Consider the following 21,799-nt stretch of genomic DNA (forward strand, 5'->3'; position numbering starts at 1 on the left):
GAGTAACCAGTGATGAGAGAAATACTCTAAAGGCCAAGTGAAGAATTAATTCTAGTCTCAGTCCCAGAAAGGCTTGAGCCTCTGCAGGCAGGGTTCCATGCCTCAATCAGTAACAGAAATGCAGGAATTGCAGTATCTACCTCTCCTTCCCAGGCTTTACTCAGCAGAAGTTAGCAGAACATGCAATTAAATCAAAGAGGAGTCCTCCTCAACTGAAACATCCAAAAGCTGCAGTATTTTAGGAGAAACTCTTTCCTTTTCCACTTTGCCTGAATGGGCTCTGCAGCACTGAAAAGCTTTTCTACCAGTATGGAGCAGATGGGTTAAGTAGCCAAAAAAGTGATTGCTCCTCAAAAGGAGTCACCTCCTGCACCATGATTGACAGATTTGGTTTACCTCCAAGGCACTGTCCCAGAGCATGCTGGTCTCCTCACAAAACAAGTGCTGCTTTGGAGTAGGAGCTTGAAGAGGAAGGGGCTTGTCTGGTTGGTTTTGAGCTTTACAGCAAAATGCAGTATGCTCCAAGAACTTCCCTTTCTAATAAATCTCAGGGAAAAGGATTTGTTTCTTCTCTCAAAATGCAACGCTTGCCTGCAGCGCAGCTAGGCCTGACAGGAGTTTCACTACACAACAGCAAATTTTAACAGCATATATGAAATGCTTAAAACAAGTCTTTATTAGAACATGTAATACTGCAGCAACAGTTTTGACATATTTAGGCAACTGAACAAAACTAAGGACCAGATACTCATTTATCTGTCATATTTTAGGAACCAATTCAGAAGAATGAGACTAATCTTGAACTACCAACACACCGCTCTTACTCTAGATTTAAACTTCTATTTAATACAGTATCTTTGATTTTCCCAAATACCCTTCCTCATCTTTAGTCTAGCAAATCTATGGAACATAAAATGCTGAAAGGGAGAAAATTGAGAAAAACAACTCCTCCCAAAAACCTGCTTCATCCAAACTAAGACTATGAACTATGTAATTTTGAGCAGCCATCACTTACCACAAGGCAAAAGATAAAGTTTTTGTTTCATTTCTTTAAAAAACTGCAAAAAGCAGAAACTCTGAAGAGGCAAACAAACAAGCGAACTTGAAGTTACAGTGGTCATTCTGTGAACACAGACAACAACTTTTAGACTACTTCATTCTTGCAGACCTTTGCACACTTTCCCATACTAATGAGTAACTACAAACTGTTATACTCCCCAAAACTCAACCTATCGGTTCACTTTTCAATTTATGATGTTCAGCTTACAAAATGCACCTTCAGTCACTCCATTAATACAGACAAAAGCAGAATATTGCTTGTCTGAGTGGGCCAATGAAAAATGAATGCTGGCTCACCAGACTCATCTTTCATCCACTTACTGGCATATATATATATACACATATAGATTCACACTGACCAGCCTTCAAAGTTCTCTCTAAACTCTATCAGCTGGTTAAGTAACAACAGGGGATAATCAAAGGTGGTAATGCCTGCATCTGTGATCACTTACACAAAGCTTAACTCTGTCTCCTCCTCACTCATCTGCCTTGCTACTTATTTCCCTCAAGACCCAAATTGCTTGAAATAAGCATATGCTCTATTCAGCAAGGATTAATGAATGTTGTCCTCCAGCAGGGCTGGATACTGAGGAAAAGTAAAGAAAACACACCAAAAATTAACTTATTTTCAACATGAACTTTCAAAGGTGCTACTATTTACACTAAAGACTTCACAGTTGCATGCTTTGCCCAAAGAAGACACCAGAATCGTATTTAATTAAAATACAGAAATCCAAGTTTTTAAATAACATCTTTTTTCTCCAGCATGTGCAGACAAATCTAAATGCCTTTCAGATATGAAAAGGCATTAGCCATGAATGAGTAAATCTCCCCAGCCATGATGCAAGCTTCTGCCCACCTGACATTACATTATGAAACTTGTTTTTTAAAAAGTTGTGTTTAAAAGAAAACAAATAATTGGTTTTGTTCAGGCTTCTAGAAGAACTGAACTGCTAAGAGGCTAAACCTAGGAAGTTCTAGCTCAAAAGATGGTTGTCATTGATATAGAATGAAAGTGCTTAAACAGCCAAAAGAGTGACATTGCCTGTATTATTAACCAAGGCTTTTTCAAAAACATTCACTGATATTTCTACAGTGCTCACTACTACAGCACCCAAAAACAGAGGAGGACTAGAGAACACCTGCAATGAAACTACTGATTTCTCATGAGCACTTAAAACTCATAAGGGTAAAGAAGAGCTGTCTATTCTACTGTATATACACTCTCCATATACTTTATACCGCTGTACGCTGTCTATACTCTTACTTTTCTGGAAACTCAGAGCTGGAGACCAGATCAAAGTCACCACTCAGAAAATCTGATCTTTCTCTTTTACCTTTGCAAATAACAGAAGCATTCTCAGAGCTGAAGTAAGTTTTTGACTTATTTTAGTAGATGTACTGTCACTTATGGTGCAAGTAACACATGGGGAAAAAAAAGTGTATTGTGTCAAGATTGCTTAATTCAAGAAAAATCCATTCTGAATGAATGGGAAGGAATATAAGGATTTGATGCCAAAGATCTACTTCCTCTTCCCTACCCAAAAGAATAAAAATTATTATCAATATTCTGAAGACTAATGAGAAGTTCAGAGTCCTCTTGACTCACTTCAGAAGTTGTAATCCTAAAACAACTTTCCTCAAACTAGAGCTACGGGGAAAAAAATTTAAAAAGCTTGTCTAACAGGAGGAAATATGATCCTGAAAAAGATACAATTTTGTTTCTATGCTAAACAAAGTTGGTGTTAAAAGAAAATATTTGAACCTATTTAGACCAGCAAAATATGGAACAAAGAAAAGCTGGATTTCTGGGAGTGAATAATCCCTCTAACATGTCAGTAAGACCCAGGAGGTCTGTAAGGTGTAGGGAGGGACAGGTACAGCTCAGCTGTGTGCCTGTGGCTCTCAAACAGGCTCTTGGCAAACATGAAATGACAAGACAGTGCCAACAGTGGCACAAAATTTTCTACATTATTGGGCAGGCCTTTTTCAATTTACAAACTGCCAAATCCTAAAAATTTCATTCAAGTCATTTAGCATTCCACTGCAATAAAAGCTTTTAAGAGCCAAGGACAAGCTTTTCAAAACCTGAGGACTGTGTGACTGTGAGCAAACTACACAAATTACACTTGCCTGCAAATTTCCTCAAAGCTGCTTACTTGGAATAAGGGGCCATGTGCAGCCTCTTACACCACAGGAGAAGGAAGGTGGCTCCTTCCCCTTTCACTGGAGTTACTCACAATCTATTAAAGACTTGAAAGCAGAAAGGGAAGTTGCTTGCTTACGTACAACCTAACAAGATTTACTAGCAAACACTGAAGACAGCTGGAAATCTCAAATTTCAATGGGATTTAGACCCCTGACTCTCTTAATTTCCTTTCACAACAGTGGGAGCTCAGCACTGCAGATGACGAGCAGCAGGTTATCCTGAGAGTACCTGACCTGACAACACGTCACTGTCAGCAGAAGCAGCACCACTACACCCCTGACTGCTCAGATTATTCCTAACTCTAAACTAATAGAATTATTGTTTTTAACCTAGTTGGAATAGACTAAAACTCTGATTCAGTATGTGATCATATGTCAATTTAATTTTAAGACCATCACCCAACAGACACTACAAAGTAGAAATAAAAGGTCTTAATTTAATAAGGGATTAAATGGATTAGGTTTTGGCAAATCTTTTATATTGGTGACTTCTATAATATTAACATTATAATAACCTTAAAAAATAACAGAGATGCTGCCTCAATGCCAGTTAAGCATCAAAGGAAAGAGCAATGCTGTTCTGCACATCCATACCTTCTGTGGAAGGCACTGAGTCTCCTCAGGGGTATCATCTCTCCAAGTGAAAAAAATCTATTAGTTCATTAACTTTCCAGCTTTGATGACCTGAATTCAGAGAGCTTCCCTGAACCACAAATAGCCCATTCCTCGCCTACTCAACACTGAAGGCAAATCCCACAAGAATTGTTTCTGGCTTTTTTCAATTAACCTACAAGTAGCTCAGTATTTTACAATTGTCCAAAAATCAACACTAAGTAAAGAGGAAATCTGTGAAATACACACCAGCTTATATAGATTGCAGACACATTTCCTGTAGTCATTTCAAAACAAGGAACACAATGAATGATGAGGGGGATGAAGGAAGAACGGGAGATGGTAAGGCTGAAGGGCTTTGAGAGGTTTTGGGGGCTTGATGACAACTCCTCCTCCATAATAACAGCAGCAGAACAATTCAAAAACTTGCATAGGAATAGAAAGATAAAATTTTATGGTAAACAGAGGCCAGCAAAGGATGATTCTTTTTTACCCCTCATCTTACTTCAGGTAGGAGAAAGAAGATACAATTACTAAATCTCTTACAAACTTACAGATGACCAAAACTGCTGTGTCCTGACAATAACCTCTCTGAGTAATTTTCGTACCACAGGGTGCAAACACCATGATCAGATGCACACATCAGCAGTGCCCGCAAGACTTAAGACCAACACTGAAATGACTGCAATAGAAAAAAATTCACAGCTATACAGAAAATTAAATCCATGTATGTAATATAAAAAAATCAGATCCACTCAGATGTTAACAACGCTTTAAAAACAAAACTAGTGTGGAAGTAAAATATTTATTTCAACAAAGATTCTTCAGATGCAAAATGTAAGAAAAAGACATGCATGGCCTACGCTTAGACCACATGAAGCCTAAGAAATTAATGTTATGAATTTATTATATAAGCTTGTCCAATTTTATATCATTCACATGTATAATTTAAGTTATTGCCTTAGTTTGTTTATTCTCATTAGCATTAAACAAAAATTGGCTTTTCCACAAATGCACCTCATTCATAACCAAAAACCAATAAAGCAAGTTATCTGCTCACATTTTCCATAGTATTATACCTTATTTAAACTAAAAGCAAGACAGTTTTAGCCCTCAAACACTGATTTTATACACAGCTAAATAAAGAACTGAGGCCACTCCACTGCAAACATCATCCACACATAAATGTTTATTACAGCTTTTTCCTCTTTGAAGCGCACAGGTACTAAGTGCACTTTTTACCTTTCCTAAAATGTTAGAGTCAATACGGAAGTTCTTTTGTTAAGCTATCTAACAGTATTTACTTATGCTGAGATGCCAGTACTTGAACCTTCAGAAAAGAAACATCAGTCAACTAAAAATTCTACTGGCTTTAACTGACCTTCAGAAAAATAAAATAACCATGTGATTAAAAGTATGCTTGGCCGTGCTGGAGTTTTCTACAACGCTACTTTCCTGCTCTGTTTCCAAAAAATCTGACTCAGAATGAAATGCATGACCTTACTTCTCAAGAGCTGCTTTTCCACTTGTACAGCTACTAGAAATCAAAGATAAGATCCAGTGAGCATATGTACAAGGTCAAGAACCTATTTTAGACTGTAACACAATCACTCTGTTTTATGAATGGACTCAATCAAACTATCTTAAGAAAAATCTGTCCCAGTCTATCACAAAATGTTTTCACCACGTACAGAGACACTGACACTGCACATCAGTCGTGGTGATGAAAATTTAAAAGCACCTGCACTCAGACTACCTGCCCTATAGATCAAAGCCTAAGACTTCAGAATACCTGCTTGAAATTCTGAAAAATGGGGTAACTTATGCTGTGTGGACCTGTCCAGAACAGATTAAAAAGAAAATTTTGAGAAAATTTCTTATCTTTTACAGAAAAAAAAGCCTAATTTTATGTTACATACTACTATTGCAATTATTCAAGCAGAATATAAAAAATTTTTCATCAGTTTTTATAGCTACTACTCTCATAAAGGTCTTTTAGCTATGACTACCAAGGAAAAATAGTAATTCCTGTTTAATCATGCATTACTATACTACTCAAGTGAAGGGATGGAGAAACCTAATGAAGTAATTTGAAAAAGCTCAGATTGAATTAGCCAGTATAAAAATCCTAACAGATCACTTTAGCCTTGTAGTCCTGTGCAAAATCAAGCAAATTTCAAATACAGCAAGATTCATAAATGGCACTGCTCCTTCCTGAGCCACACTAAGGCACTGGCTCAAAACTTCATACCAATGCAAATGATGATTACTCAGACCTTAAGACCCAGTTAACAAGGAAAACCAAGAAAATTTGCAACTGAAACCTGAACATATACAGAACTGAAGAATGCTAAGGAGATTAGGTGAGGTAAAAACCAGAAGATAATATACAGTGTGATACAAAAAAACAACCAAATAAAAACCCACCTACAACTAACTACTCAGACTGCCCTGGAATTAGTGCTTTCACCACTTAACAATTCTAAATGTATTATTAGGACATTCAGTTTGCTTACAGCATTTCATTAAAGGAAAAAAAAAAAAAAAAAAAAAAGTGAAAACTGGAAGGACTTCCTAAGATTAAATGTCCAGTAAGTAGCAAGTATTTTCATGTTTTTCTTAATTTGCACAAACCCCGCTTCCTTTGAATAAGAAACAGTGTTTTAGTGTTTTGGTCTGTTTTATTCCTCGTTTTTCAGCCTACCAAAATTTCAGTTGTGAATGTGAACTTACGACCATGAACGCTACATGGGTTTAGCTAAGATGCTCTCATAAATATGTGTGAGAATATAAAGTAATCAAGATTCACAAGCTAAGCATGTAAAACATGGAGTTAACCAGGTGATCTTGCAGCACTTGGTATGTTCACATTATTTTATTCAGAGCTAAAAAAGCCTGCAGCAAACCACCCCCCAATTCCACTCTTTTCCCACCTTCCACGCCTCTCCATGCTCTCCCCAACACCTCACGAAGGCTCTGAGGGTTATAAGCCAAAGCAGATCCTCGTTAATGCTTACATAACCAGAACGTTTCAAGATTTAACCACATTTGAGCGTTTTTTCTAGGGGCTATCTGCTCTAAGATGCTCAAGATGGACCAAATTTACACCAACTTCTGGAACTGATAGATCTACACATTGTAGGTTGAAGCATAAGTTTAACAAACCTCATCTCTACTTACATCATCAATTTCCCAAGACTCAAAACAAACCACAGAAGCAGTTGCTGCTCCCTGGGAAAAAAAAAAAGCCTCCTGCCTACACAAAGCCTAGAACAAGTGGCTGTTAGATCGAGGAGAAAGAAGAGCTGGCAATGAAAATATGAGTCTTAATGCTTTCTCATGGAAGAGCTGGAGTTATTTACTTCTATCTTTACATAAGTTTCTTCGAGGAAGAAGTAACATCAATCGATAAACAGTTGAAGGAAATAAAAGGCTGTCTGTCCTTCCACACAAGATTGAACAAAATGAGAATTTCCTTGGGCACGAGTATTTCAAATAAAACTAGTCAGTGAAGCTTACACATATTCCTGAAGACTTGTTCAATTGCAAGTGCATGTGTAGAATCTCTCTAATGCTGTGCAAAATTCATAATGTAACTATGTAACACTGATCCACCAAAATAGTTCTGAGAACTGGCAAAACACTACTTTGTAGCACTGCTCTAGAAAAAGATGCCTCTGAAGGACAGGAAAATTATTGAATGCATTCAAAAAACCCCCTCCAACTGTAATGATCAAACCCAATACACTGGGTCACACTGGCTTTCAGAAAGATCTGTCCAACCAATTTTATGGTAACACCTGCATTGAAAGAATGAGCTCTTGCAAAAAAAGTTCATTCAGCACAGCTTAATGTTGCTTGAATAAATTTTGAAAATTAATTCCCAAAATGCTTTCTGAATTTCCACATTCTGACTATTTTTGTAAGAAATGTGCATTTTTTTTACTATGTATAACTTTTCCATCAAAACACTTTTAAGGCTACAGTTTTTTCACTATCTAACCAGTCACAGCAAGATAGCTCAAATACACTTGCAGGAAACGTAATTTATACATACTAGATCTCCCTTACAGAAATCACATCTCTCCATAAGTTTAAAGGTCAAATCTACCATTTTTGGCACCATTTTTTTCACACATCAACTAAATCACCTTAAATTTTTTTTAACATGCAGTAGATTTGCTGCAAATTTGTTTGAGGGTTTTGTAAGTATTCCTGCAGCCAGTAGTAACGGGCTCACTGAGAGTTAAGGAGTGAAAGCCAACTTGAGACCCTAAGAGCACCAGGTTTAAACCTGGAAGAAAACAACTCCCAACACTTCTTCAAAAAAGGCACAAATTCACACTCTGTAACTGCATCAAACCTGCATTTTCATATAATGCACATGTATTCAGTAAACCACTGCACTCTTCCAAATATTTCAAAAACCCCAACTTACTAACTGCAGTCAACATATATCATGGACAATTACATGACGTTTCTGAAATTTTGTAATTTTTAGCATCCATATTTGTATCTGTTGCAGTGGGCATGAATTTGAAACAACAAAGTTTGAGGACTGCTTAAGAAAAAGGAACCTGTCTCTCAAAAGCCTTTTTCCACTGTTCCATCTCTGGCTTTATCATCACCCTGAATGCTTTCTGGATAGACCTCATATAAATATGGAACAGCTACATTTTATGGAGGTGTTAAAAGTACCAGAAGTGGATACTGAAAGTAGCACACTGGAAATCTTCTGTGGTGGTACATAAGGATAACTGCACAAGCTTAACCCCATGAGTTTGCTTTCCTGAACATATAACAAACTCTCTTAGAAAGTTATTTCTGTTATTCTTCCCAGGTTTGAAATATGCTCAAGCCTAAAGTCTCAGAGAATGCATCCTCATCTGGACTACTTCTAATGCAAAGATTATCACAGTCTTTAAGTCAAGATGAGTAAGAGAATGCAAAGTTCTTTTTAGTAAGAGAGTTTATAAATTAGGAAAAGAAAAACTGGTTAAACATACAGAGAACCGTTTTTCTCAGTTACTTTTGATTACTGTACAACCCAATTCAGCAAAACAGTGCACCCCACACCATTGCCCTTGAGGTAAGAAAAAGCACATCACAGCACACACCAGGAGTTAGCAAATCTCAATGGATACTTGGGATGACAGATAATCCGGCACCAATTGCAAGAACACACACGCACAAAAAATCTAGAATAAAACCATTTCCTAAGTATTAAGATCTCCAGGTAGAAGACTGGTGCTTTTCCAACATTTTGGTCCACTTCTACTAAATTTTTCATAAGGTAGAAAAGATAAACTTGGGTAATGTTTGGCAAATCATTATTTCTCCTTTCCTTTAGGTATTATAAAATGCAATAACAGAAGTATGAAATATGTCATAAAAATGTAAATTATTAAAAAAAGAGAACCCACAAGGAGGAAGTTATGCTAACATTACTATGCTCCAGGAATACCACCATTCCAATTTGGCTATTTCTAGCCTAATATAATAGTAAATAGCTACCCCCATGCAAGAAGCAAACTGATCTAAAAGAGGAAACACCTCCTGAGGAAAAGTGATCAATAAGAAGACAAATTGAAGCAGCCTACAAAGCCACCTCTGGAAGCACTCAACTGAGAGCCAAAGCGCAGAACAACCACATTTGGGACAAAAGAGTGAGGATCCATAGCTGCTGCATGAGTATTACATTTTCTAAACATAGACTCTACCCCCCACAAAAATGCACCTCATTGACACAAATAATCCCACTGCAGTCACTAGCACCATGTCATTTCCAGGACCAAGCTTTACAACCCCTTAAGCCTACACAAAATGTGTTAAAATTTGTACATCAACTACAGTTGCTGACTTCTGCAATTAAGAAAGGGAAACCCCTTCAAATCTCTCAACAAAGTACATGCTTCTTTTCTACAAACACTTTATCAACAAGATTGTCAACAAAATGTCTTAGGTAAAAAAAAAATAAAAATATCCGAGGGGACACCTGGAAAGTTGCTATCAACAGATGTCCCCACACAGTTGTAGGTCTTGATGACTTGCGACTTATTGAGTTATTTTATGAAGAACACACTTTGTTTTTCACATTTTTAACCTAGATATTCTTTAAGCAACTGAAAAGAAAGACAATGCTAGTAACAACAGTTTTAAAAAGCTTGACAGTGTTTAACTTTATGTAAAAACAGGACTCCATTAGAGCACTTCTCACCCCACAAAACAAATTTCACATATGGAAGAGGTGAAAAATACAAATTTAAGTTTATCCCATTGTTAAGCCTGCCTTTGTTGTCTGACCCATAGCTACATATTAACAGTTGGAATACATGAATCCGTTTATCAAATTAAAACACTGCTACCTTCGGTGCAGTTTGTTACAAAACATACACGTTGCTTTTGTCATGGTTTATTTTTGTACAGGTTTTCCTACTACTTTTTAGTAAAATCATGGTCATTATGGCAGTAAGTCATCTCCTTTATTTCTATGATTCAAAACTGACATTCTTGGAAAAGGCTTTTTAAAGAAATAAATGAAATATGGAGATGAAAAACCTATCGTCAGCTACAATTCCTAATCTCATAGCCCACTTATTGCTTTTTATTTTTACCACTAAATGCAACTATCAATTATTAAAAGTAGAGAAAAGAGTAAAAGAGTATAACTCAGATTGCTGTAAAGTTGGCTGCTGATACTATAAAGACTCTTCTAATTTCATCAGCAAGAGTTTGGATGAAGCAAATATATTGATATACAGCCTGCCAGTGAAATGAGATAAACAGGTATGTCCAGTTCCTCTATAAAGGCACAGCACATTAGTTCTACACCACTGCCTACTGGGATCAGACGTAACATTGAAAAGTTCACACTAAACCTTAAAAGCCAACGCTAAGCCTTAAAAGCCAGAAATTCAACTAAGTATTTTCTTGCTAACATAAACCTGGCCTCCTGGTCATCCTCCAGCAGACTGAACCTTTCCCACTCCTCTCGTTCCCCAACGCCATTACTCGTGCTGTAGTTGTTATTCTGTTGTAAGCTTTAATTGAACCGACTGTCAAAACACAGCAGCGTTACGGCACTTCAAATTAATAATCTGGCTCCTTCCCTTCTGTAACTCAAAGCGAAGGCACGCTCACGACTCCGCCGAACCTGCAGCAAGTTACCTATGCCTACATGTTCGTAGTAACACCTTCTGAACAGCTGGCCTTGTGCCACCTAAATATTATAATCATACGACTTTAGAGCCTCTTCTACGGAGCGGAGAGAGAAATTCAGCAAGAGGAAACTCTGCAGAAGACATAAATAAATATTCCCCCCCACACCTTCCGGGGCTAACTAAATTTGTTGATGAAGGCGCATAACCCTCGGCTCCCTCTTTGAGGCCTTTTCCTTGAAAACAAAGAAATCAGCCCCCACTGCCCCCCTCCCCATTGCCCTACGTGGATTTTCATAATTGATTTGTTTGACGAGGGAGGCGATACTCGCAGGGACCAGTTCCTCCGCCTCCCACTCGCCGTGCGGCACCGCTTCCCCGAGGAGCGGCTTCCGCGCGCTCCCCCCGCCCCGCACGGCCCCCGGGGGTGCCCGAGGCCGGCTGACAGCTCCCCCCGCCCCGCACGGCCCTCGGGGGTGCCCGAGGCCGGCTGACAGCTCCCCCCGCCCCGCTCGCACCCGCGGCCGCCCCTGCCCGCGCCCCGCGGCCCCGGCGCACAGCGCGGCCCACGGCGCGCCGGGGCCTGCGGAGGCCGCTCGGCCCGGCCCAGGCCCGGTACTCACGGGGAAGGCGCGGATCCGCATCTTGGTGTCCTTCCGGCTGCCCGTCCCCTTGCTCAGGTTCGACATCTTCGGGCCCGGCGGCGCCTCCGGCGCGGGGCGACGGAGCCGGGCGACGCGCGGCGGGGCGACGGACCCGGGAACGGGACCGGGGGAGGCCGCTGGCGACCTTCGCTGCGAGTGCGGCCCCCGGGGGGCGCCGAGAGCGCGGGGGCCGGGCCGACCGGGCCGGGCCGGGCGGGAGAGGCGGCGGCGCGGGCCCCTCGCTCCGCTGGCGGCGCTTCCTTCAGCCTCCGCCGCGATGGCGGACAAACATCGCTCACTGCGCAGGGCCGGGCGCCCCCCCTTCCCTTCCTTCCCTTCTCTTCCTTCCCTCGCTCTGCTTCCCTTCCTTCCCTCCCCTCCCACCGCCCGGCACACTCGGATCCGGCCGCGGTGGGGCGGGGGCGGCGGGAGGGCCGGGGGCGGGGGCGGAGGGGGGCCTCGGAACTCTCGCGAGGTTTCCGCCGCTCTCGCGAGAAGTCCCATCTCCGGCGGGCCGGCGCGGCAGCGGCGGGCGGGGAGCGGAGGGCGGGGATGGCGCGCGGGCGGGGAGGGCGCCGCTGATTGGCGGAAAGCAGTGCCGCGCGGGGGGGCGGGGCCAGGGCGGCCGGGCGGCGCGGCCCGTGAGGGACGGCGGGGCCGCGGGTGCCGGGGAGGTTTCCAGCCCCGCCGGTGCCACAGGATCGGGGAATCAGGGCGTCGTCGGGCTTGGAAGAGAGCTTTAAGATCATGCAGTCCAACCGTCCGCTCGGCGCTGCCCCTGTAACCCCTAAACCACTGAAGCACATCACGAAGCGCCAAACCCAACGACTTTTAAACACCTCCAGGAATGGCGACTCCACCACACCTTCTCCATATCCCACTTGTCGGGCTTGTGGCAGTTGTTTCATTAGGTTTAAAGTGCAGGTTTTGGTGTCACTACAGGGAAGCGCCAGTGGGCCTCGCAGCTGCTGCGGCCCCGCGGACAAACGGGGCACGGTCCCGGCCGGGAAGCACCTGCCCCGTGCCTGCTGCCTGGTGTCAGCCTGGCACTGCGTTCCTTTTTCTGCTCCGTGCCCTTGGAAATCTCCCGGCTACCCGTGCTGCCTCTGGGAATCGTGTCATCGGCAGGCGGGTCCGGCCGCAGAATGCCGTGATACAAGGGAGGTGCATTGAGTGGTGCTCTGTGTCTGTACAGTGCCAGGTGTGTTCACCAATGCTCTGCGTCTGCACAGTGCCCTGATGCAAGGCAGGTGTATTCACCTATGCTCTGTGTCTGCACAGTGCCCTGATGCAAGGCAGGTGTATTCACCTATGCTCTGTGTCTGCACAGTGCCCTGATGCAAGGCAGGTGTATTCACCTATGCTCTGTGTCTGCACAGTGCCCTGATGCAAGGCAGGTGTATTCACCTATGCTCTGTGTCTGCACAGTGCCCTGATGCAAGGCAGGTGTATTCACCTATGCTCTGTGTCTGCACAGTGCCCTGATGCAAGGCAGGTGTATTCACCTATGCTCTGTGTCTGCACAGTGCCCTGATGCAAGGCAGGTGTATTCACCCATCCTCTGTGTCTGCACAGTGCCCTGATGCAAGGCAGATGTATTCACCGATGCTCTGTGTCTGCACAGTGCCCTGATGCAAGGCAGGTGTATTCACCTATGCTCTGTGTCTGTCCAGTGCCAGGTGTATTCACCCATGCTCTGTGTCTGCACAATGCCGTGATGCAAGGCAGGTGTATTCACCGATGCTCTGTGTCTGCGTTGCAGTGCATGCTTGGGAAATGAGGGTGCCCCCTGAGGCAATGCTTACATGTGCCCGGAATTAAATATAGGTCGTTCAGCAAAGGGCAGTTGCTGTAGAATGGTTAGAAAATGTCAGATTCTGGAAGTTAACAGAGGAGCACCTCTGGAAGTTAGGCTGGTCAGCCAGAAAGAATCTAGGTCCCAGATGCCAGGGGACTGACTGAAAAGTTAGTGGGTTTTGAAATTGAAATGTGCATCAAAACATGTCTTGCTCAAGATCCCCAAAAGGAAGGAAGTGGCATAGCCAGGAAGAGAATTTCTGTCGGGTGACTCTTGAACTGGACTCTCAATTCCAGGTCACTATGTGATGCATATTTTTACATCCCATTCCACGTACCTCCATCGTTAGTGTTTTCGTGTAGGTGCCTGTACACTGCACGTGCTCACAGGGCACAAAAGCAGCATTCCTTCTCTGAGCTAGTTTACCTTCTGTAACAGTGATTTCATCAGTTTTGTCTTTTGGACTTGGCTACAAACACTTCCTATTGGGACTATGCATGTTCATATACGACATATATTTAATCTCTTAATCAGAATTAAGTATATACGCCTAGAGTAGGTGTTATATAAGAGCAACACAATAAACAATGATTGCAACATGACTATGTAATAGGAACCAGTCCTTTTCAAAATTACACTAAAGTCAAAATGCAGATCAAACAAAGATGAGATGAGAAGGGAAAGATTACCCATTGTTAATATGTCATTTCTCCTCCTAAGTACTTCCTTTGCCAAATGAGGACAACCTCTTATGTTAATATGGGTTTTTTCCCATTCCATATCACTTAGGATAAAATCATTTGAAAATGTTTGACTCTTGTAAAAACAGATTGCAGAACTAAAGTAAAAGTAAATTTATACTAAACCACAGATTTTTTTACTTTGAAAATGTTACAAGAACACTTTTCAACAAATTTAGCGCACTTTTCAAAACCCAAAACTTTCCCCACAAAGCATTTTTGAGGAACTGGCATTTCTTCTTTTGAGAAAGAAGAAAAACCCCAACTTTTACTGTCCCCATTAACACAGATGGCTTTGGATTAACTTCTCTAATGGTTTCTTCTGTGCTTCCTGACACTGGTCTTATACTTACAGCAGCCCTGGACAACCAGCCTCTTTGCCTTCTCAATCTAAGTTGCTCTTAATGCACATTTTTAATCTAAAAGTGGAAGAGTGCTGACTCACCCTCAGACACTGTTCAGGCTGGCACATTACACTCAACAACAACAACAAAAATCATGCTCCTACCAAGTAATCTCAATTCTCATGTCAAATAGCTTTCTTTTACACATGAGTTTATAGCTACCACACACTAGCACAAGTGTAATGATAGTTCTAATTTTATCACTAAAAGCTGAATTTGGAGCCTGACCTTCTTTTGGTGCAGATTTGTGACCCAGTGTGTCGTATCTGCTAACACAGATTCCTCTGTAGCTCCTCCTTTCATGTCTGAGGTTTGTTCTGTGACTGTCCAAGGTGGAGACAATCAGCATTTTTTAGTGCAAATTTTCTATTTCCATACATAATGTACAAAATGAGGTTTCACTAAAAGTCACCCTTTGAGCTTACACAGAGAAATACTCGAGATGCTGTTAAGTGCTCATAATGTTAATTCCAGGTGGGTCAAAGCCAGAAGGAAGACAGGCAGGTGGAGGAAGACAGATTAGCATAGGAAGTGTGATGCACCCTGTGGCTTACCTGGGTCACCTCGGCTGTGTCCCAAACATCTCATGTCCTTCTGTGGTCAGGCCATGAGGGAATGGTTCCTGTGCACAGGAGGGTTACCCCTGTTGGAAAGTTCACATCTGAGCATTGAGCAGCCTTAAACCCAGCTTACAGCAACCACAACGACATGCAGAACTACGAACACCCCCAGAATAATTTGCCCTAGTGCAGAGAAGTGCTCAGCATTAAAGAAGTTTTTTGCAGTTTGGGTTTTATTTTTTCTTGAAGTCCTATCAGTCCTCTGATTTTAGATACTGATGATATCACCAAATGACAGGGGACATTGCTTAGGTGCCTGCCAGTCCACACAGAATATCTCCACCTGAATAACGTCACCACCTTGCTGTCAGCACCAGAATGATTGCCCTTTGCATTGACCTGTGTGTCTTGAAGGTCGCAGCAAATCTTTAATTATTTAAATACTGGGTTTATAATCTGATTTATATCTTAACATGTAATCTTAACCATGTGAAAGGCATCAGAAATTTTAGGAGAACATAAAGAGCACATTACATTGGAATTGATCTAAATTTACATTTTTATTATTAGGCCTTTAGGCAGAACATAGCTTGTGTTAACTTCCAGAAAAATATTCACTACATACCTGTGCAAATATGATTTTTTTTAAATTTCAAATGGTGACTTTCTGCTTGGTAAGGCTTAAGTGTGCTTCACCAAAGCCAGGAACTGTGGTTTGGTTTAAGTAACCAAGGAATCATACATTTGTATTCTCATGTCTGCCTTAGGGGTGAGAGATTGAAATACAAAAGCATAAAGAAAAAAAGTATTTTTATCAGAGAAGGATGCAGAATGACCATATCCTGGTTTGCAGAGCACCTAAATACCTGTCTGCAAACTCAGGGACAAGCATTTCAAGGCTTGAACTCACTTTAAGGTTAAAAAAAAAAAAAAATCCTTATGTGGTGGGAAAAACAGTGAAATCCCTCCTTGTAAAGCCTAGATTCAGGAGGAGGGCTTTCTCCCTCTATTGTTTTTTTTTTTTTTTGTTCCCCCTTTTTTTTGTGTGTGTGTAAGTGCCTGCATCACTTTGCACGTGATGGTTGCTTTCAGATTTGCATAATTGATACGTGACACAGTATATAAGACAGTTCAAGCATCTGATGAATGAATCATAGACTGGCTTTTAATTGATCATATTGAGGATTCTGCCAAAAGCAGAATCTTACTCGAAATCACTGAAAGAACAAAAAATGCTCAGGAAAACCAGCTAAGTGTATATTTGTAGTGCCTTAATTCCTTCCCTGCAAATCATAACAAACTACTTGTGTACAAGGTTTCTAGATTTCAGTCAATACAGGGACAATAGTTTCCTGTAGAAACAGGATCAACGTTCAGAAATTTACCAGAACACTCATACATTTCTCTTTGAAGAAACAGAACAATTTCAAGGCATAACGTCTCACATTATTTCTATCTATTTTGAGATTTTTTTCCTTTACTGTATGTCCTGCATGAAGAAAAAGCTTTTTTTTATCTTCCTTAATCACTGCTTCAGAGGAGTTTAGGCAGAGGTGTAATTTGCTGTAATAAAGCTACTTGCATTTCAGGTAGATCTGTAAGTTTGGATTTGTGGGGTTTTGTTTGATTGTTTGCTTTTTTTGCTTTTTTTTTTTCCTTGTTTCTTCCTTCTCTGGAATAGCATACAAAATATTTTGTTTGCTTTAACGAGGAACACAGTTGGGGTTTATTTTTTGTTTTGTTTGGGGTCTTTTTTGACATGGTAGGGGCAATAGGGGTGGCTGAGAGGCCTGGGGGTGCAGTGAAAGGCTGCGCGGTGGCAAGACAAGAAGAAAAACAAGCAGCATAAAGTTATTTGCTTGGTCACATGGAAACTTGTTGCTTGGAATATTTGGCTAGGATGTGTTTAAATTTAATTTCTGTTGCATTTAAATGCCACCACAAACACAGTAAATGCTAAAATATGACAGTCGAAATAGCTCAACAGTCTCAAAATTAAACCAGACTAAATTGCTTTCAAATATTTTTGCAAGTACAAAGAAAAAGAGACGTTGAGGTACTGCCTCAACCCTATTTTCTCCGTTAGTGACGTGACTTGCAGACACAACCCTCGCTGATGGGCACAGCTGAAGGCAGGCTGTCCCTCAGAGCTGTGTGCATCGCTGTGCAGGCTCCAGCAGCACTGGTTGCACAGGACCTGCCTGCAGTGCCGGCCGACTCGCAGCGGGCTGTTTACAGCAGGGTGCCGAGGACGGGCAGGAGGAGATGAGGTTGCTGTAATGAGCACATCATGTAGTGGCACATTTCAAAAACAGGTCTAACCAGACAATGCACATAACCAAAATTAATGCTGTCCAAACAGCACTGGCTTCCCTTCCAGTGCCTGACCCACTTCAAGATCGTTGGAATAATACTGAAGTCCTTAACAGACTAAGCCAAGTGTCAGTTCCAGTGCAAACTCGCATCTCTGACGCCGGTCTTTGACGGTGATCCTGCACGAAGAGACTGCAAAAGACACAAACAAACCAATGGCCTGTGCTTCCTCAGCACTGCAGCTTCTCTGATGGCAGCAGTCACTGTAAGGACTGCGCCATCGGCTGCCTCCACACCCTGCCTGGGTCTCTGTCAAACAGGGACTGCAGCAGCACCCTGGGTGAGTGTCTGTGTCCTCACTGCTGCTGCAGGAGAGGGTGTCATTGAGAACAGGCAGGCTCCTGGTTTACAGCCCCGTTTTTGAGCTGTGAAACCACTGCTTCACTGTCAAGTGCAGAATTTAAACAGGAGATTTAGCCGGAGCAAATTGTTTCTGCAAGGCTCACATTAGGAAAAAAAATCATGCTACAGAGTTCCAGTCAAGACGGAAAGCTGCAGTCAGACAAAGGGTTCAAGTTCAGATATTTTCCCTATCACATCACAACAATCTGCTCTTAAGAGGTGAATGGATGTGAGTACATTGTGTCAGAAGATAGCCTCAAAGAGCCAGGTGCTTCAAAACACTCAAGGCAACCTTTTAGGAAAAAAAACCTGTTTTCTGTTACAAACCACAGAAGATAAATAATATTGTGCACCAACCCAAGCAAAATTTAAAAAGCTGCACCAGTACCATCATACTACACAAACACCTGTCAGAAAGTTAGGGGTAACTTTTTCTCGGTGTATAAAGCACGCACCTGGGAAAGTGATTTCTGAGGGTACTGGCATTTAAATCTACTAGGAAAAGAGAGCCAAACAAATTGGTTGGAAACTGAAGCAAGATGAAAAACAATGCAACACCGAAGATAATTACTCCTTACAACTATTTACTTACATAAATGACAGACCCCTCATTATTCAACCTGTCAAATGAAGCCTAGTAACTTGGTAAATACCAAGTCAGAGTCCAGATGGGGTGACTTCTGTCAGGAGTAGCCACTAATGCCACGTTCTTCTAGAACCTCTGGATTTATTCACTTTAGTAGTAATAGCAGCAGCAGCTCTTGTCATCTGCAGATGCAGGTGTGTAATGTAGACTTTTGGGAGCATTTACCCACTGCTTTGTGTGGCACAGACAGGCTGATGGAGAATGAGATAGCTGACAAATCTTTCTTCTTATGAGATCTAGTGCTTTAATACGAATTCAGTTTCTGTGGTACTGGAGGAAGTTACTTTGAAGCTTGAGGGAAAAACACATTTCACATTTTTCATGGTTACACTCACCAGAGATTACTTTATTTGTGCCTGTTACTGACTTTCACGCCTCAACTATTCTGACGTTTCCTGTTTGCTAAGTGACAGAGAATTGCTTGCCTTGCATACTTAAAATGCCTGTACATTTGTGGCCTTTTTCACATTCTCTAAACCTAGGTAAAACTCGAGGTTTCCCACATGAGAATTTTCTTCTAAAATGTACACATTTTTCCAAAAGTTACTTCTGCATGGGAGAGGGCTCTACCCAGGTGCAGTTTGAATCCTTTCCAGGTCCTTTACACTGTCACAGCAAGCTTTGTGCTGCAAAGTGACCAATGTTCAGTCTCACATCAGGTATTTAGTGGCCAAGCAGCTGTGCCAGTGTAGGATGTGACCAACATCCAGGTGTTTGTCATCACTCTGTAGCAGCTGTACAGTCAGCCCAGAATATAAAAGGCTATATTAAAAAAACAGTGTTTACATTCCAGCAGAAAAGTCAGGTGGGTGAACTCACATCACTCCTACCAGTGGTTACTAACCTACTGTCTTTGCACTAAAACCCATGATGGGTGCCCAGATGATTTATTCTGACATCTAAGCTGTACCAGGAAGAAGGTAATTTTCAGCTTATGATGGGGGATGGATGTCTTCAAGTGCCACAAAGCCATTTCTACAATGACCATGTGACCAAAGCCTCAGAAAACAGTCATTATTTTACAGACATCTGGCAAACATCCTCTTCCAGACCTGGTTCTGCAGGCTAAAGATGCCAGGCATCTGGAATGGGCATTCCCAGAAACCAGGGCTCTCCCTGGAACGAACTGGAATTGTGCTACTGTTTTCCTGATCTGCCTGAGACAAAGCATGCTGGTTAGTCAAGCCTGTCTTTGGCAGCTGTTTGATCTAACCCAGCAGAACTTGCCTGAAACAGAGTAGTGAGCATTAATTGCCTGGTTACACCTTTTTGGCAGAATTGTCCTCTTGGTAACTCGTGGTTATGATGAAAATGCAAAAGTGGAGGCAGAGAGCAAGACTTTCAGCAGTCAAAGGGGTTTGCAAAATGCTAATGGCACATGACCATCAAGTAGTCAAGCAAGTTGCATAGTACAACTTTTTTTTAAGTTCTGCTTAAAAAATACAAAATAACCATGAAAAACACAACTGTCTTTCAGCTCTTAAACAGCTCTCAAATCACAAGGTTGAGTTCAATGCAAGAAATGATCTTTTAACAGCTTCTATTCTATGACAATAAATTCAGACAAGATGCCTCTTTAAAGCACAAGATTATTGCTTCTATCTTTACTGCACTGTCATCTGAGAGCCAGTAAACAGTACTTTTATCTGGCAGTAGACAAGCACAAAAATAGAGAATATTCTGCAAAAGGGTTTGCAAATGATGCAGATAAGGCAGATTATGGGAAAGGTGTGGTGCGAAGAAAGATATCTTTTCAGGAATGGGATTATGGTCCTTGGCCTTACAGTCTGAAAGGAGGCCTAGAGCAAGTGAGAAGATCACATGGTAGATATATTGGACATGGTGTGAAAATGCATGAGGTCTCCTTGGCATGCATCTGTCTCTTGTCCAGTGGGTTTGGCAAAGCAGCCCCACGTGTGCTGAGTCTGGCTTTTGGAACAGTCATGACATGGATGCAAGGTAAAAACAAAAACTTTGGATGCCAGTGAGTTATTTGTTTGATCTTAAAGAGGTACCTAAATAAATAACGTCCTCGTGAGAGATCATGGTGTGTTGGTAGTACAGACCCATTCCCATGAGATGGCTACAGTCTCTCAAGACATTAAAAGACAACGTGCAGAAAAAACAATGAAGAGCTACATGGACCTGAATAAAAATCTATATGCAAGACCATCTTCCTAGGATGGATGTATAAGATGCATGGCAAAATTTTCCTAATATAAATACAACACATCAAGAAAAGTTCATTGTTACTGATGGGCTTTACACAGGCCTCCTGTGCTGATTAAAAAAAAAAAAAAAAAAAATTGGTCAAACATTGACAGCTTTTCAAGGTGATACTCAGATACTTGGCAATCACATTTCTTAGTGTTTCTCTCTGACCCAAATTCTTTCTAGGGATTGAAATCAGCTGTGGCCAGATCTCAAGGCTTAGCTGGCTCCAGCTTCATGGCTAGGGGATGTTTTATTCATGTCATTACTGAAATCACTACTTCAATTTAAAATGCTGTCAGACGGTCTGCAGATTCTGCCCATAGAGGATAAGCCAAGCGATATTCCTCAAATGAGCTGTGTTGCACATAGCACTCTTGAAAATCAATTTTTATTGCATATACCTCTGATATTTCTTAATTTGAGCAAACAGCAAGTTCGATACCACTGGAAAAAAAAATGAGTCTGTAAAACACTTCTGGTTTAGTAGGGAGAGAGAATACTAGTAGTAATGTTAAGACAGACAATAAGAGTTATTTCTGGGAGATAATTTCCTTCTCTGTTTAATGGGATCCTTCCAATATCTAACTGGGAGTGGAAGAATTAAAAAAAAAAAAAAACCAAAAAAACCAAAAAACCTACAAATTACTTAACCATAATCTCCCCCACCAACTTTTCTGGTTCTTCTAATTGAGAAATTATAACAGCTAGGGATAGGCACATGTTATTACCAGAAACCTTTTGCAACTGGTAACATGGATCCAGTTATATGCTTCATTACTTTCTATTGGTTTCATGAGTGTAGTATAAAAAGAACCCAAAAAGGACATGAAAACACAAAATGAAACCAATATTCTGGCATTTTCAAAATGCTACAAATTTTTGGTCAACATTATTACAAATTTCCTTCTATTTTCTTTTAAAGGCCATTCTAAGGGATATTTCTGATGTCTGCAGTATGCAGGACAACTGTATGTATGCAGAGTTATTGGAAACCCCATCAATCCACCTGTCTTTAAAAAGGCTCTTAATTTGCAAGGGTTTG

The 21,799-nt window shown here is 41.4% G+C and overlaps 1 protein-coding gene across 1 annotated transcript in view; it reads right to left on the reverse strand.

Annotated features, from left to right (window-relative positions):
• The window catches only part of CUL3 (cullin 3), a 57,988-nt gene extending 46,186 nt beyond the window's left edge, over positions 1–11,802 (reverse strand). The window contains exon 1 of the mRNA XM_040073991.2: positions 11,660–11,802. Coding sequence (XP_039929925.1) covers positions 11,660–11,725 — 66 coding nt within the window. The 5' untranslated portion in view covers positions 11,726–11,802. The remainder of the gene's footprint in view (positions 1–11,659) is intronic.
• Between the last annotated feature and the right edge of the window lie 9,997 nt (positions 11,803–21,799).

This window comes from Hirundo rustica, chromosome 10 (assembly GCF_015227805.2).
Source record: "Hirundo rustica isolate bHirRus1 chromosome 10, bHirRus1.pri.v3, whole genome shotgun sequence".
Lineage (NCBI taxonomy): Eukaryota > Metazoa > Chordata > Aves > Passeriformes > Hirundinidae > Hirundo > Hirundo rustica.